Source organism: Pseudophryne corroboree, chromosome 9 (genome assembly GCF_028390025.1).
Source record: "Pseudophryne corroboree isolate aPseCor3 chromosome 9, aPseCor3.hap2, whole genome shotgun sequence".
NCBI classification, from domain to species: domain Eukaryota; kingdom Metazoa; phylum Chordata; class Amphibia; order Anura; family Myobatrachidae; genus Pseudophryne; species Pseudophryne corroboree.
Genome location: NC_086452.1, coordinates 290718861 through 290733540, shown reverse-complemented (window position 1 = coordinate 290733540; position 14680 = coordinate 290718861). Strand labels below are relative to the sequence as shown.

The 14680-nt window shown below is 46.6% G+C and overlaps 1 protein-coding gene across 4 annotated transcripts in view; it reads right to left on the bottom strand.

Moving 5' to 3' along the window:
• The window catches only part of MRTFA (myocardin related transcription factor A), a 424554-nt gene that overhangs the window by 42519 nt on the left and 367355 nt on the right, over positions 1-14680 (bottom strand). For all 4 annotated transcript variants that reach the window (XM_063940356.1, XM_063940354.1, XM_063940357.1 and 1 more), the window contains 2 exons: positions 8505-8588; positions 8248-8397 (listed from right to left, as the gene is read on the bottom strand). In XM_063940356.1, the coding sequence (XP_063796426.1) occupies positions 8248-8397; positions 8505-8588 (234 nt within the window). The remainder of the gene's footprint in view (positions 1-8247; positions 8398-8504; positions 8589-14680) is intronic.

Genomic DNA, 14680 nt, shown 5'->3' with positions numbered 1-14680 from the left:
GCAAGTTTTTTTGAGCAAAATAAATGCTCTCATTAAATTTGGGGTACATGAAAATGGGTATAAGTATTTATTTGGGTCATTTTAGGGTACTTTTAAAAAAAGTGGAAACAGACCGATTACTCCCATCTGCAAGCCTAAAAAACACCTGTCCCACTCATAAAGCACCCCAATATACCTGTCCCATACCTTGAACCCCAATTTCCATCACTTTTTACTTTTTCACCCCAAAAATGACATGTCATTATTGGCCAATTAAAAATAATTAAAAACTTCAACGTGCCTAATTAGTCATAAAGGGGGGTGTCCCAGGAGTTCTGTACCATATGTAAACATTTTTACCTTAAAATAGTGACTTTTCCCAACTTTTCACCTGCTTCAGAGAAGGTGAAGTAAAATTAGTGAAAACATGATCACCGATAAATTTTCCAGGATAATTGAATAGGCTGTAATTGCATTTCACGTGAAAAGTCCGGTTTTTCACCCGAAAACCAGACTTTTCACATGAAAAGTCCGTTATCACTGCTAATTGAATATGGCCCATAGACGGGATCAAGGGACATATAGTAAGGAATCACGATACAGTATAGAAAAACACAGATTCGGTTAATGGGAAGAACAGAATAAATGCAACTTTACCCTTTTGACAGAACTTACTGGGGTTAGGAGGAGGCCTCTAAACTTCTGCTTCTCTCTCTAGCAGAAGTGACCTCTAAGTAACTTAACAGGAGTTTTGTTAGAGATGGTAAACATATTGAGTGCTCCCACCCAAGAAGCACAAAATATGTTAGATACCCACGAAGACTAATGCTGCATTTGACTGTTCTAGATGCGTGTCCATCACAGGTAGAGGAAATTATCTCAAAGATACCGGGTTCCCTATGAACTTAGAATGGACAAGACACTGGATTGATGGCTGGGATAGTCCCAGTAGAGATATAACACACACAGAATTTTTTGGCCAATGTTGGCCAAGAGTTAGTGAAGAAACAGGAAAAAAAAGCAAAGATGTGTGTACTTCAAAGAGGGTAGGTAATTAGATAGGAAAGGTTATGAGGGAGTTTCCAGAATTTATTAGCTTGCCAGAAGAGGTGAGTTTTCAGGGAATGCTTGAAGGCCCGAAGAAAGTTCTGCAATTTGTGAATGGAAGCAAGAAATTAGTGTGGATGAGAGACGCATATCTTGTGTGGAGCGGAAAGGTCAGGTAGGGAGTTATTTTGAGGTAGTGTAAGCAAAGAGATGTATGTTGGTGTGGTTTTATTTTATGCAACGCTGCATTCAAAATGGATTGTAGTGGCGATAGACAGATTTTGGTAAAACCAGTAAGGACACAATTGCAATAATCATTATCTCCCGCATTGAGTGCATGGATTAGAGTTTTTGCAGTCTCTTGTATAAAAGGTAGACCAACAAAAATTTCAGCCACAACTGCCAGGAAAATTGTTCGGGAAGCAAAGAAAAATACACAAATAACTTCAGCTGAAATACAGGACTCTGGAAAACAAATGGTGTGGTTGTTTCAAGATGCACAATAAGGAGGCATTTGAAGAAAAAATAAGAATTTACTTACCGATAATTCTATTTCTCGTAGTCCGTAGTGGATGCTGGGAACTCCGTAAGGACAATGGGGAATAGCGGCTCCGCAGGAGACTGGGCACAAAAGTAAAGCTTTAGGACTACCTGGTGTGCACTGGCTCCTCCCCCTATGACCCTCCTCCAAGCCTCAGTTAGGATACTGTGCCCGGACGAGCGTACACAATAAGGAAGGATTTTGAATCCCGGGTAAGACTCATACCAGCCACACCAATCACACCGTACAACCTGTGATCTGAACCCAGTTAACAGCATGATAACAGCGGAGCCTCTGAAAAGATGGCTCACAACAACAAAAACCCGATTTTTGTAACAGCAACTATGTACAAGTATTGCAGACAATCCGCACTTGGGATGGGCGCCCAGCATCCACTACGGACTACGAGAAATAGAATTATCGGTAAGTAAATTCTTATTTTCTCTGACGTCCTAGTGGATGCTGGGAACTCCGTAAGGACCATGGGGATTATACCAAAGCTCCCAAACGGGCGGGAGAGTGCGGATGACTCTGCAGCACCGAATGAGAGAACTCCAGGTCCTCCTCAGCCAGGGTATCAAATTTGTAGAATTTAGCAAACGTGTTTGCCCCTGACCAAGTAGCTGCTCGGCAAAGTTGTAAAGCCGAGACCCCTCGGGCAGCCGCCCAAGATGAGCCCACCTTCCTTGTGGAATGGGCTTTTACAGATTTAGGCTGTGGCAGGCCTGCCACAGAATGTGCAAGCTGAATTGTACTACAAATCCAACGAGCAATAGTCTGCTTAGAAGCAGGAGCACCCAGCTTGTTGGGTGCATACAGGATAAACAGCGAGTCAGATTTTCTGACTCCAGCCGTCCTGGAAACATATATTTTCAGGGCCCTATAATTCTCAGTACCTTGGGTATGAGAGGCAGAGGAGGGAACACATACACTGACTGGTACACCCATGGTGTTACCAGAGCGTCCACAGCTATTGCCTGAGGGTCCCTTGACCTGGCGCAATACCTGTCTAGTTTTTTGTTGAGGCGGGACGCCATCATGTCCACCTTTGGTTTTTCCCAACGGTTCACAATCATGTGGAAGACTTCTGGATGAAGTCCCCACTCTCCCGGGTGGAGGTCGTGCCTGCTGAGGAAGTCTGCTTCCCAGTTGTCCACTCCCGGAATGAACACTGCTGACAGTGCTATCACATGATTTTCCGCCCAGCGAAGAATCCTTGCAGCTTCTGCCATTGCCCTCCTGCTTCTTGTGCCGCCCTGTCTATTTACGTGGGCGACTGCCGTGATGTTGTCTGACTGGATCAGCACCGGCTGACCTTGAAGCAGAGGTCTTGCTAGGCTTAGAGCATTGTAGATGGCCCTTAGCTCCAGGATATTTATGTGAAGTGATGTCTCCAGGCTTGACCACAAGCCCTGGAAATTTCTTCCCTGTGTGACTGCTCCCCAGCCTCTCAGGCTGGCATCCGTGGTCACCAGGACCCAGTCCTGAATGCCGAATCTGCGGCCCTCTAGAAGATGAGCACTCTGCAACCACCACAGGAGAGACACCCTTGTCTTTGGTGACAAGATTATCCGCTGATGCATCTGAAGATGCGACCCGGACCATTTGTCTAGCAGATCCCACTGGAAGGTTCTTGCGTGGAATCTGCCGAATGGGATTGCTTCGTAGGAAGCCACCATTTTTCCCAGGACCCTTGTGCATTGATGCACTGAGACTTGGCCTGGTTTTAGGAGATTTCTGACTAGCTCGGATAACTCCCTGGCTTTCTCCTCCGGGAGAAAAACCTTTTTCTGGACTGTGTCCAGGATCATCCCTAGGAATAGAAGGCGTGTCGTCGGGATCAGCTGCGATTTTGGAATATTGAGAATCCAACCGTGCTGCCGCAACACTATCTGAGATAGTGCTACCCCGACTTCCAACTGTTCCCTGGATCTTGCCCTTATCAGGAGATCGTCCAAGTCAGGGATAACTAAAACTCCCTTCCTTCGAAGGAGTATCATCATTTCGGCCATTACCTTGGTAAAGACCCGGGGTGCCGTGGACAAGCCAAACGGCAGCGTCTGAAACTGATAGTGACAATTCTGTACCACAAAACTGAGGTACCCTTGGTGAGAAGGGTAAATTGGGACATGTAGGTAAGCATCTTTGATGTCCAGAGACACCATATAATCCCCTTCTTCCAGGTTTGCAATCACTGCTCTGAGTGACTCCATCTTGAATTTGAACCTCTGTATGTAAGTGTTCAAGGATTTTAGATTTAAAATTGGTCTCACCGAGCCGTCCGGCTTCGGTACCACAAACAGTGTGGAATAATACCCCTTTCCCTGTTGCAGGAGGGGTACCTTGATTATCACCTGCTGGGAATACAGCTTGTGAATGGCTTGCAACACTGCCTCCCTGTCTGAGGGAGACGTCGGTAAAGCAGACTTTAGGAAACAGCGAGGGGGAGACGTCTCGAATTCCAATTTGTACCCCTGAGATACCACCTGAAGGATCCAGGGGTCCACTTGCGAGTGGGCCCACTGCGCGCTGAACTTCTTGAGACGGGCCCCCACCGTGCCTGAGTCCGCTTGTAAAGCCCCAGCGTCATGCTGAGGACTTTGCGGAGGCGGGAGAGGGCTTCTGTTCCTGGGAACTGGCTGTGTGCTGCAGCCTTTTTCCTCTCCCTCTGCCAAGGGGCAGAAATGAGGAGCCTTTTGCCCGCTTGCCCTTATGGGGCCGAAAGGACTGCGCCTGTTAATACGGCGTCTTCTTATGTTGAGAGGCTACCTGGGGTAAAAATGTGGATTTTCCAGCAGTTGCTGTGGCTACCAGGTCTGATAGACCTACCCCAAATAACTCCTCCCCCTTATAAGGCAATACTTCCATGTGCCTTTTGGAATCCGCATCACCTGACCACTGCTGTGTCCATAACCCTTTTTTTGCAGAAATGGACAGCGCGCTAACTCTTGATGCCAGTCGGCAAATATCCCTCTGCGCATCACGCATATATAAAAATGCATCTTTTAAATGCTCTATAGTCAGTAATATACTGTCCCTATCTAGGGTATCAATATTTTCAGTCAGGGAATCCGACCACGCCACCCCAGCACTGCACATCCAGGCTGAGGCGATTGCCGGTCGCAGTATAACACCCGTGTGAGTGTATATACATTTTAGGATATTCTCCTGCTTTCTGTCGGCAGGTTCCTTTAGGGCGGCCGTATCAGGAGAGGGTAGTGCCACCTGTTTAGACAAGCGTGTGAGCGCTTTATCCACCCTAGGAGGTGTTTCCCAACGTGCCCTATCCTCTGGCGGGAAAGGGTATGATGCCAATAACCTTTTAGGAATTATCAGTTTTTTATCGGGGGAAACCCACGCCTCATCACACACTTCATTTAATTCCTCAAATACAGGAAAAACTACAGGCAGTTTTTTCTCACCAAACATAATACCCTTTTTAGTGGTACTTGTATTATCAGAAATATGCAAAACATTTTTCATTGCCTCAATCATGTAACGTGTGGCCCTACTGGAAGTTACATTTGTCTCATCATCGTCGACACTGGAGTCAGTATCCGTGTCTGTGTCTGCCATCTGAGGTAACGGGCGTTTTAGAGCCCCTGATGGCGTTTGAGACCCCTGGACAGGCACAAGCTGAGTAGCCGGCTGTCTCATATCGTCAACTGTCTTTCGTAAAGAGCTGACATTGTCACGCAATTCCTTCCATAAGCTCATCCACTCAGGTGTCGACTCCCTAGGGGGTGACAACTCTATTATAGGCAATTGCTCTGCCTCCATCTCATTTTCCTCCTCAAACATGTCGACACAATCGTACCGACACACCGCACACACACAGGGAATGCTCTGATAGAGGACAGGACCCCACTAGCCCTTTGGGGAGACAGAGGGAGAGTATGCCAGCACACACCAGAGCGCTATATATAGACAGGAATACCACTATATAACGTGCTTTTACCTTTATAGCTGCTGTTATTATCAAAACTGCGCCAAATTAGTGCCCCCCCCCTCTCTTTTTTACCCTTTCTGTAGTGCAGGACTGCAGGGGAGAGTCAGGGAGACGTCCTTCCAGCGGAGCTGTGATGGAAAACGGCGCCCGTGTGCTGAGGAGATAGGCTCCGCCCCCTTCTCGGCGGCCTTTTCTCCCACTTTTTGGTGAATTCTGGCAGGGGTTAAAATACATCCATATAGCCCTGGGGGTTATATGTGGTGTATTTTCGCCAGCCAAGGTGTTTTACATTGTGCTCAGGGCGCCCCCCCCCTAGCGCCCTGCACCCTCAGTGACCGGAGTGTGAAGTGTGCCTGAGGAGCAATGGCGCACAGCTGCAGTGCTGTGCGCTACCTTGTTGAAGACTGATGTCTTCTGCCGCCGATTTTTCCGGACCTCTTCTTGCTTCTGGCTCTGTAAAAGGGCCGGCGGCGCGGCTCTGGGACCGGACTCCGAGGCTGGGCCTGTGTTCGGTCCCTCTGGAGCTAATGGTGTCCAGTAGCCTAAGAAGCCCAAGCTGGCTGCAAGCAGGCAGGTTCGCTTCTTCTCCCCTTAGTCCCTCGATGCAGTGAGCCTGTTGCCAGCAGGTCTCACTGAAAATAAAATACCTAAAACTAAACTTTCACTAAGAAGCTCAGGAGAGCCCCTAGTGTGCACCCTTCTCGGCCGGCCACAAAAATCTAACTGAGGCTTGGAGGAGGGTCATAGGGGGAGGAGCCAGTGCACACCAGGTAGTCCTAAAGCTTTACTTTTGTGCCCAGTCTCCTGCGGAGCCGCTATTCCCCATGGTCCTTACGGAGTTCCCAGCATCCACTAGGACGTCAGAGAAATGGGCTGCATGGTCGAGTCGCCAGAAGAAAGCCATTACTAAGCAAATGCCACAAAGCATCCCGCTTACAATACTCCAAACAGCACAGAGACAAGCCTCAAAACTTCTGGAACAAAGTCATGTGGAGTGATGAGACCAAAATTGAACTTTTTGGCCACAACCATAAACGTTACATTTGGAGAGGAGTCAACAAGGCCTATGATGAAAGGTACACCATTCCTACTGTGAAACACAGAGGTGGATCGCTTATGTTTTGGGGATGTGTGAGCCACAAAGGCACTGGAAACTTGGTCAAAATTGATGGCAAAATGAATGCAGCATGTTATCAGAAAATAATGGAGGAAAATTTGCACTCATCAGCCCGGAAGATGCGCATGGGACGTACTTGGACGTTCCAACATGACAATGATCCAAAACACAAGGCCAAGGCGACCTGTCATTGGCTACAGCAGAATAAAGTGAAGGTTCTGGAGTGGCCATCTCAGTCTCCTGACCTCAATATCATTGAGCCACTCTGGGGAGATCTCAAACGTGCAGTTCATGCAAGAAAGCCCAAGAATTTACAGGAACTGGAGGCTTTTTGCCAAGAAGAATTGGCAGCTTTACCATCTGAGAAAATAAAGAGCCTCATCCACAACTACCACAAAAGACTTCAAGCTGTCATTGATGTTAAAGGGGGCAATACACGGTATTAAGAACTGGGGTATGTAAACTTTTGATCAGGGTCATTTGGGTAGTTTCTGTTGTCATTATGATTTAAAAAGAGTAAACACAGTTGTTTGACAATAAATGGCTTCACCCAACCACTAACCATGAGTGAAAGAAAAGTTTGTGAGTTATCAGTCATATTCACTGACAAATGGCCAGAAAATCACAAATTCTGCTAGGGTATGTAAACTTATGAGCACAAATATATATATATATATATATAAATAAATACACACACACACACACATATATATATATATATATATATATATACACACACACACACACACACATATATATATATATATATATATATATATATATATATGTATGTACACACATACATGTAGTCTTCATGCAAAGCTGTTTTCAGCAGGGTGCCGATACCTGCCCAGTTTTAAAACTGCAACATGCTTACCCTCCTGTGCAGTGCCCTGCTGGAACAGCCTGTCCTCTTCTGTCCCCACCCGCGGGCCACAAAGTCCAGCGGGTGGGAAAAGATATGGTGTACCGATCACAGCTGGTGAATAGATGTTGCATGCGTACGGCATCTATTCACAGTGAGGGGAGAGCTTGGGGGCAGCTTAGCATGTCTGTAAGTACTGGGCACACCCCAAAAGTGATGCCGATGGGGCCGTGCCCCCCCGGCCAGTCATGTGCCCTTTTCTGCATGCAAATGAATACCATGCCTGCACCTCAACACCCAAAGTTCCCAAATGGTTCTTTTAGGTACCAAAATTTACTTTCCTTTTTTTATTTTGTACAGAGGACTTGCTGTCTACCACAGCCGGGGAAGCGCTCTTTAGACAACCTGTCCTCCCACTGGTGTCAAGATTAATCACACACATATACTGTATATGTATGTATGTATGTATGTATATAATATATAAATATTAACTACACTGTACAGTATATATGCACAGCATGTATGTAGAGCCAACAAATCTGCAGTAAACTGCTTGAGGACATCTTATCAATATGTAGCAGAGTTGATAGCACCTTGTTGAATCCATACCACAAATAATTCAGACTGTTCTGGGGCATATTGGTGGTCCTACCCATTACTAGAAAGGTATACCTAATGAATGTGGTGTGCATACAACTGAATTTTTAGTAGACAGTAAGAATGAAGTACACAGGGTAAAAAGGCGTTACCTGTTTCTCAGTGCAGCTTATGGGGCATTCCTTGCTCATGTCTGTCTGCTGCTTCTGTAAACCATTCACATTCACAAATGGTTCTATGTTGGAAGAAATAGCGAAAGATAAAATGGTACAAGGCCCCAGTTGGAGACCTGGCTTTGGACTCTGGAAAATAAGAGATCATCATATAAGCTTGTCTTGACACAAAACCAGGAAATCTTAAATGAACAGTAGTTTAATAAGTGACATAAAGATATGCAAATCATTCTCACCTGTGGTGAAGTCTGGGGAAGAAGTATCTGTGTTTTTGGTTGTAAGATATTGGGCTGGGGAGATTCTTGAGTTGTAGTCAACGTCTTAGGAAAAAAAACAACTAATTTTATCACAGTAATGTTCAGAAATAACATTTCAAGACACCACAAAATTGTTACGAATGAAGAGGCAAACCTGTTCATTATGAAAATATGACTCCAAGCATAACAAACTGAAATGTAATTAAAAGAAACACAAAGTACATAAAATGAGTGACTAACGTAAAACGATTTTTGGTCTGAGTGATAAAATGAGTGACTAACTTAAAACGATTTTTGGTCTGAGTGTCCTAATCACTTTCTACAGAGCTGTACTTATAAAAAAAAAAGTAGCAGTTTATGGCAAAAAAAGAATGCCTATGAATATTCAGTTTGCAAAATATGGAAAATGTATGCAGGGCAACACGGTTGATGTCTACAAACCAATTTTTTTGCCGACACACCATAATTTATCACTTAAGAAGGACAGACTGCCCTGACAAAGGCCCTCATTCCGTTTTTCGCAGCGCAGCGATCAAGTGAAAAAGCGACAATTCTGTGCATGGTACGCAGCGCGCATGCGCTAAGTACTTTCACAAAAAACTTTGTAGTTTTTCCCAAGCTCGAGCAACGTTTTTCAGGCGCTCGAGTGTTCGTAGTATGATTGACAGGAAGTGGGTGTTTCTGGGCGGCAACTCAGCGTTTTCAGAGAGTGTGCTAAAAAACGCGCAGTCGTGCCAGGCAAAAACGCAGGAGTGGCTGGAGAAACGGGGGAGTGGCTGCTTGAACGCAGGGCGTGTTTGCGACGTCAAACCAGGAACTAAACGGACTGCAGTCATCGCAAGATAGGAGTAGGTCTGGAGCTACTCAGAAACGGCATGAAATTTTTACTGTGCAGTTCTGCTAATCTTTCGTTCGCACTTCTGCTAAGCTAAGATACACTCCCAGAGGGTGGCGGCTTAGCGTTTGCACTGCTGCTAAAAGCAGCTAGCGAGCGATCAACTCGGAATGAGGGCCAAAAAGTGTTGTGAGCCCAATGTGGACTGTTAACGCTAGAGGACAGACATTAGATTGCCGCACAAACCTACTGTAGCAGAAAGAATTACTGAGAAAATAAAGAGCGAACAAACTATGGAACTCCTGATTATTGAACAGATACTGCTGTAGATCATACACCAGTGAAATGCAGCATCTTTGGCACAAGAATGGTAACACTAATTCCTGATTAATCTAAAAATATTAAACATTACGATGTAATGAGGGAACCATATGCAGGACTGCCTTGGAACTCTTGAGAGGTAAGAAACCTGTTCCATAGATGGGAAAACTACATTTTGTATTGTGCTCAACCCACAGTATCAGATGGTAGCTCACGTTAGTCTTAAGTGGGCATATTGGCTTCTGTAGAAAGATTATTTTTCCCTAAGATAGGAACACTAAAGTACTGCAGGAACTGTATGGGCTACCAGCTTCCCGATATGGACCTTCACCTATATGTAATTCTGAAAAAATAGGATTTTAATTACCTACTGGTAAATCCTTTTCTCGTAGTCCGTAGAGGATACTGGGATCCATTTAGTACCATGGGCTATAGACGGGTCCACTAGGAGCCATGGGCACTTTAAGAATTTGATAGTGTGGGCTGGCTCCACCCTCTATGCCCCTCCTACCAGACTCAGTCTAGGAAACTGTGCCCGAGGAGACAGACATACTTTGAGGGAAGGATATAAAAGGATAGTGGTGAGATTCCGAACCAGCACACACAAACAAACAAGAGGTAAGCAATGCTAACCAAACTTGGAACAGGAACAGCAAGAGCTGAACCGAACAATAATACTTAACCTAGTAACCGTGCAGGACGAACGAAGCACCGGGCGGGCGCCCAGTATCCTCTATGGACTACGAGAAAAGGATTTACCGGTAGGTAATTAAAATCCTATTTTCTCTTACGTCCTAGAGGATACTGTGGATCTGTTTAGTACCATGGGGGAGTACCAAAGCTCCCAAACCGGGTGGGAAAGTGCTGAGGTCCCTGCAGAACTGATTGACCAAACTGAAGGTCCTCAGAGGCCAAAGTATCGAACTTATAGAACTTTGCAAACCTGACCAAGTAGCTGCTCGGCAGAGCTGTAAGGCCGAGACACCGTGGGCAATTGATCCATTGTGCAATTGACTGCTTTGAAGCAGGACACCCAATCTTATTGGGATCGTAAAGAACAAACAGCGAGTCCGGTTTCCTGTGACGAGCTGTCCTCTTCACATACACCTTTAAAGCCCTCACAACATCCAAAGACTTTGAAGTAACAAAGGTGTCGCTAACACCCGGACCACAATGGGTTGGTTGATGTGAAACGCAGACACCACCTTAGGAAGAAATTGCTGACGAGGTCTGAGTTCAGCTCTGTCCTCATGGAAAATTAAATAGGGGCTCTTGTGAGACAACTCCCCCAGCTCCGACACACGTCTTGCTTAAGCCAAGGCTAGTGGTGTGACAGTCTTCCACGTAAGATATTTTACGTCTACCTCCTGTAACGGTTCAAACCAGTCCGACTGGAGGAACTGCAGCACCAAATGGAGATCCCAAGGTGCCGTGGGAGGCACAAAGGGAGGCTGATTGTGCAGAACCCCTTTAAAGAACGTCTGTACCTCAGGGAGAGAAGCCAATTGTTTCTGAAAGAAAATGGACAAGGCCGAAATCTGGGCTTTTATGGAGCCAAGACGTAGGCCCACATCCACACCCGACTGCAGAAAAAGCAGTAAACGTCCCAGATGAAATTCCACCGCAGAATATTTTCTGCTCTCACAGCAAAAGACGTATTTCTTCCAAACACGGTGGTAATGTTTAAACGTTACCCCCTTCCTGGCTTGGATCATAGTCGGGATGACCTTGTCAGGGATGCCTCTCCCGGCTAGAATCAGCCGTTTAACTTCCATTCTGTCAAACGTAGCCATGTTATGTCTTGATAGACGGGCCCTGTTGCAGTAGATCCTCGCGAAGAGGTAGAGGCCACAGATCTTCAAGGAGCATCTCCAGAAGGTCCGCGTACCAGGCCCTTCTTGGCCAGTCCGGAGCAATGAGGATTGCTTGAACTTTTTCCCTTTTTATTCTTTTCAGAATTCTTGGGATTAACTGAAGTGGAGGGAACACGTACACCATCTAATAGACCCATGGAGTCGTCAGAGCGTCCACTGCCTGTGGGTCTCTCGACCTGGAACAATACCGCTTGAGCTTTATGTTGAGACAAGAGGCCATCATGTCGATTTGTGGACATCCCCATCGACGTGTCAAGCACCTGAACACCTCCGGGTGAAGGCCCCACTCCCACCGTGTGCAGGTCGTGTCAGCTAAGGAAGTCTGCTTCCCAGTTGTCTACTCCCGTAATGAAGACCGCCAACAACGCCACAGCATGTTTTTCTGCCCAGAGGAAAATTCTTGATACCTCTGACATTGCTGCTCTGCTTTTCGTTCTGCCCTGTCGGTTTATGTACGTTACTGCCGTCACATTGTCCGACTGAACCTGAATAGCCCGATCCTGAAGAAGATATGAGGCCTGCAGAAGGGCGTTGTATACAGCCCTGAATTCCAGAATATTGATTTGACGGACGACTTCCTGACTTGACCATCTTCCTTGAAACTGCACCCCCTGGGTGACCGCTACCGAACCTCTGAGGCTTGCGACCGTGGTTAGCAGAATCCAATTCTGAATCCCGAACCGTCGGTCCTCGATTAGGTGAGATATCTGGAGCCACCACAGTATGGAGATCCTGGCCTTTGGTGACAGACTGATCCTCTGGTGCATGTGAAGATGCGATCCGGACCATTTGTCCAACAGATCCAGCTGGAAGGGCCTCGCATGAAACCTTCTGTACTATAGCGACTCGTAAGAGTTTGTATGTTCTCCCCGTACTTGCGTGGGTTTCCTCCGGGTACTCCGGTTTCCTCCCACAATCCAAAAATATACTGGTAGGTCAACTGGATCCCAACACAAATTAACCCTAGTATGAATGTGTGTTCGTGTGCATGTGGTAGGGAATACAGATTGTAAGCTCCACTGGGGCAGGGACCAATGTGAATGGGCAAATAGTCTCTGTAAAGCGCTGTAGAATATGTGTGCGCTATATAAATAACTGGTAATAAATAAATAAATAATAAGAGGCCACCATTTTCCCCAGAAGGCGAATGCATAGATGCACCGATATCCAGGTTGGCTTCAGGACATCCTGAACCATCGACTGGATTACTAATGCCTTTTCCAATAGAAGAAAAACTTTCTGCGACTCTGTGTCCAGTATCATTTCCAGGAATGGGAGCCTCTGAGTTGTCTCTAAGTGAGATTTCGGGAGATTTAGAATCCACCCGTGATCCAGGAGTAATTTGGTTGTGAGAGCAATGCTGTCCAACAACCTTTCCCTGGACGGTGCCTTTATCAGAAGATCGTCCAGGTACGGAATTATGTTAACTCCCTGCTTGCGAAGGAGAAACATCTCTGCCATCACCTTGGTGAACACCCTCGTTGCCGTGGAGAGACCAAATGGCAGGGCCTGAAACTGGTAGTGACAGTCCTGTAGTGCAAAGCGTAGATAAGCCTGGTGAGGCGGCCAGATCGGAATGTGAAGGTACGCATCCTTGATATCCAGAGACACTAGGAATTCCCCCTCCTGAGATCACCGCTCTCAGAGACTCCATCTTGAATTTGAACACTCGTAAGTATGGGTTCAACGATTTTAGATTCAAAATCGGCCGGCCTAACCGAACCGTTCGGTACCGCAAACAAGTTGGTATAATATCTCTTGTTTTGGAGATGAGGTGGAACTGGAACAATGACCTCAGTCTGTAACAGTTTTTGAACAGTATCCTGTATGGTTATACTTGCCTCTTGTGAAACTGGTAAGCCTGATTTGAAGAATCTGTGAGGTGGGAGCTCCTGAAACTCCAGTCTGTAGCCCTGGGAAATAAGATCTATGACCCAGGGATCCTGGCATGATGTTGTCCAGATGTGACTGAAACTTTTTAGTCGGGCTCCCACCTGCCAGTCTTCCAGGCCTCGCGGTCCACCGTCATGCAGAAGGCTTTCAGGAGGCAGAAATGGAGCGCTGTTCCTGAGAACCGGAGGTTGCTGGTCTGCGTGGTTTACCTCTAGCACCTCTGATGGCAGTAGAAGATCCTCTGACTTTGCTCTTAAATTTGGCAGTCCAAAAGGACTGTAGAGTAGGTCCTGAGTAGGTCTTCCTGGTTGGGGGAGCTGCAAAAGGAAGATATGTGGACTGTCCACGCCTTTCCGGCAGTCCGCTGGCGTAACCATAAGCCCTTGTGTGCTGACACTGCCATAGCAGTGGTGCGTGCATTAAGCAAACCTACTTCTTTTATGGCTTCCACCATAAAGTTCGCATAGAGTCCGTTGCAAGAGTAACGCAATCTCCCCCCTAGATAAGGAATCCAACCCTTCAATTAGGTTACCCGACCATTTAGCAATGGCTTTAGTAATACACGCACATGCTATAGTGCGTACCTGAGCCACCCCAGCAGCTGTGTACAAGGATTTGAGTGTAGTCTCAATCTTACGATCAGCTGTGTCTTTCAGGGAGGCTGCACCAGGGACGGGTAACACAATCTTCCGTGAGAACCTGGACACAGATGCATCCACTATCGGTGGACTTTCCCATTTTTTTCTTATCCTCAGGAGAAAAGGGAAAAGATGAGAGTAACCTTTTAGGGATTTGAAATTTCTTATCAGGATTAAGCCACGGTTCTTCAAACAGGCAATCCACCCCGGTAAGAAGCCGTGCGTCTCCGTACCCTCATGCCGCCATAATGGCCGGCGACCCGCTAACCGGGATGCTGGCTTAGTACTCACCACTTTTCTGGCTCTGTTAGGGGTGGCGGCGTGCTGTGGGAATGTACGCTCGCCGTGGTGGGGATTGCGAATAGTTCCCTTAGGAGCTAGTGTCCTGTCAGCGGGGAACGGGACCATTAACCCTTCAAGAGGTTGGGAAGTTCCCCAAGTCCCACGAAGCAGGCAGTCTGGTGCCATCCAGTCCTACCTGAAAATAACAAACATATAAAATAAATGCAGAAAACTCTTTAGGAGCTTCCATAAGCGTGACCGGCTCCTCCGGGCACAGTTTCTAAACTGAGTCTGGTAGGAGGGGCATAGAGG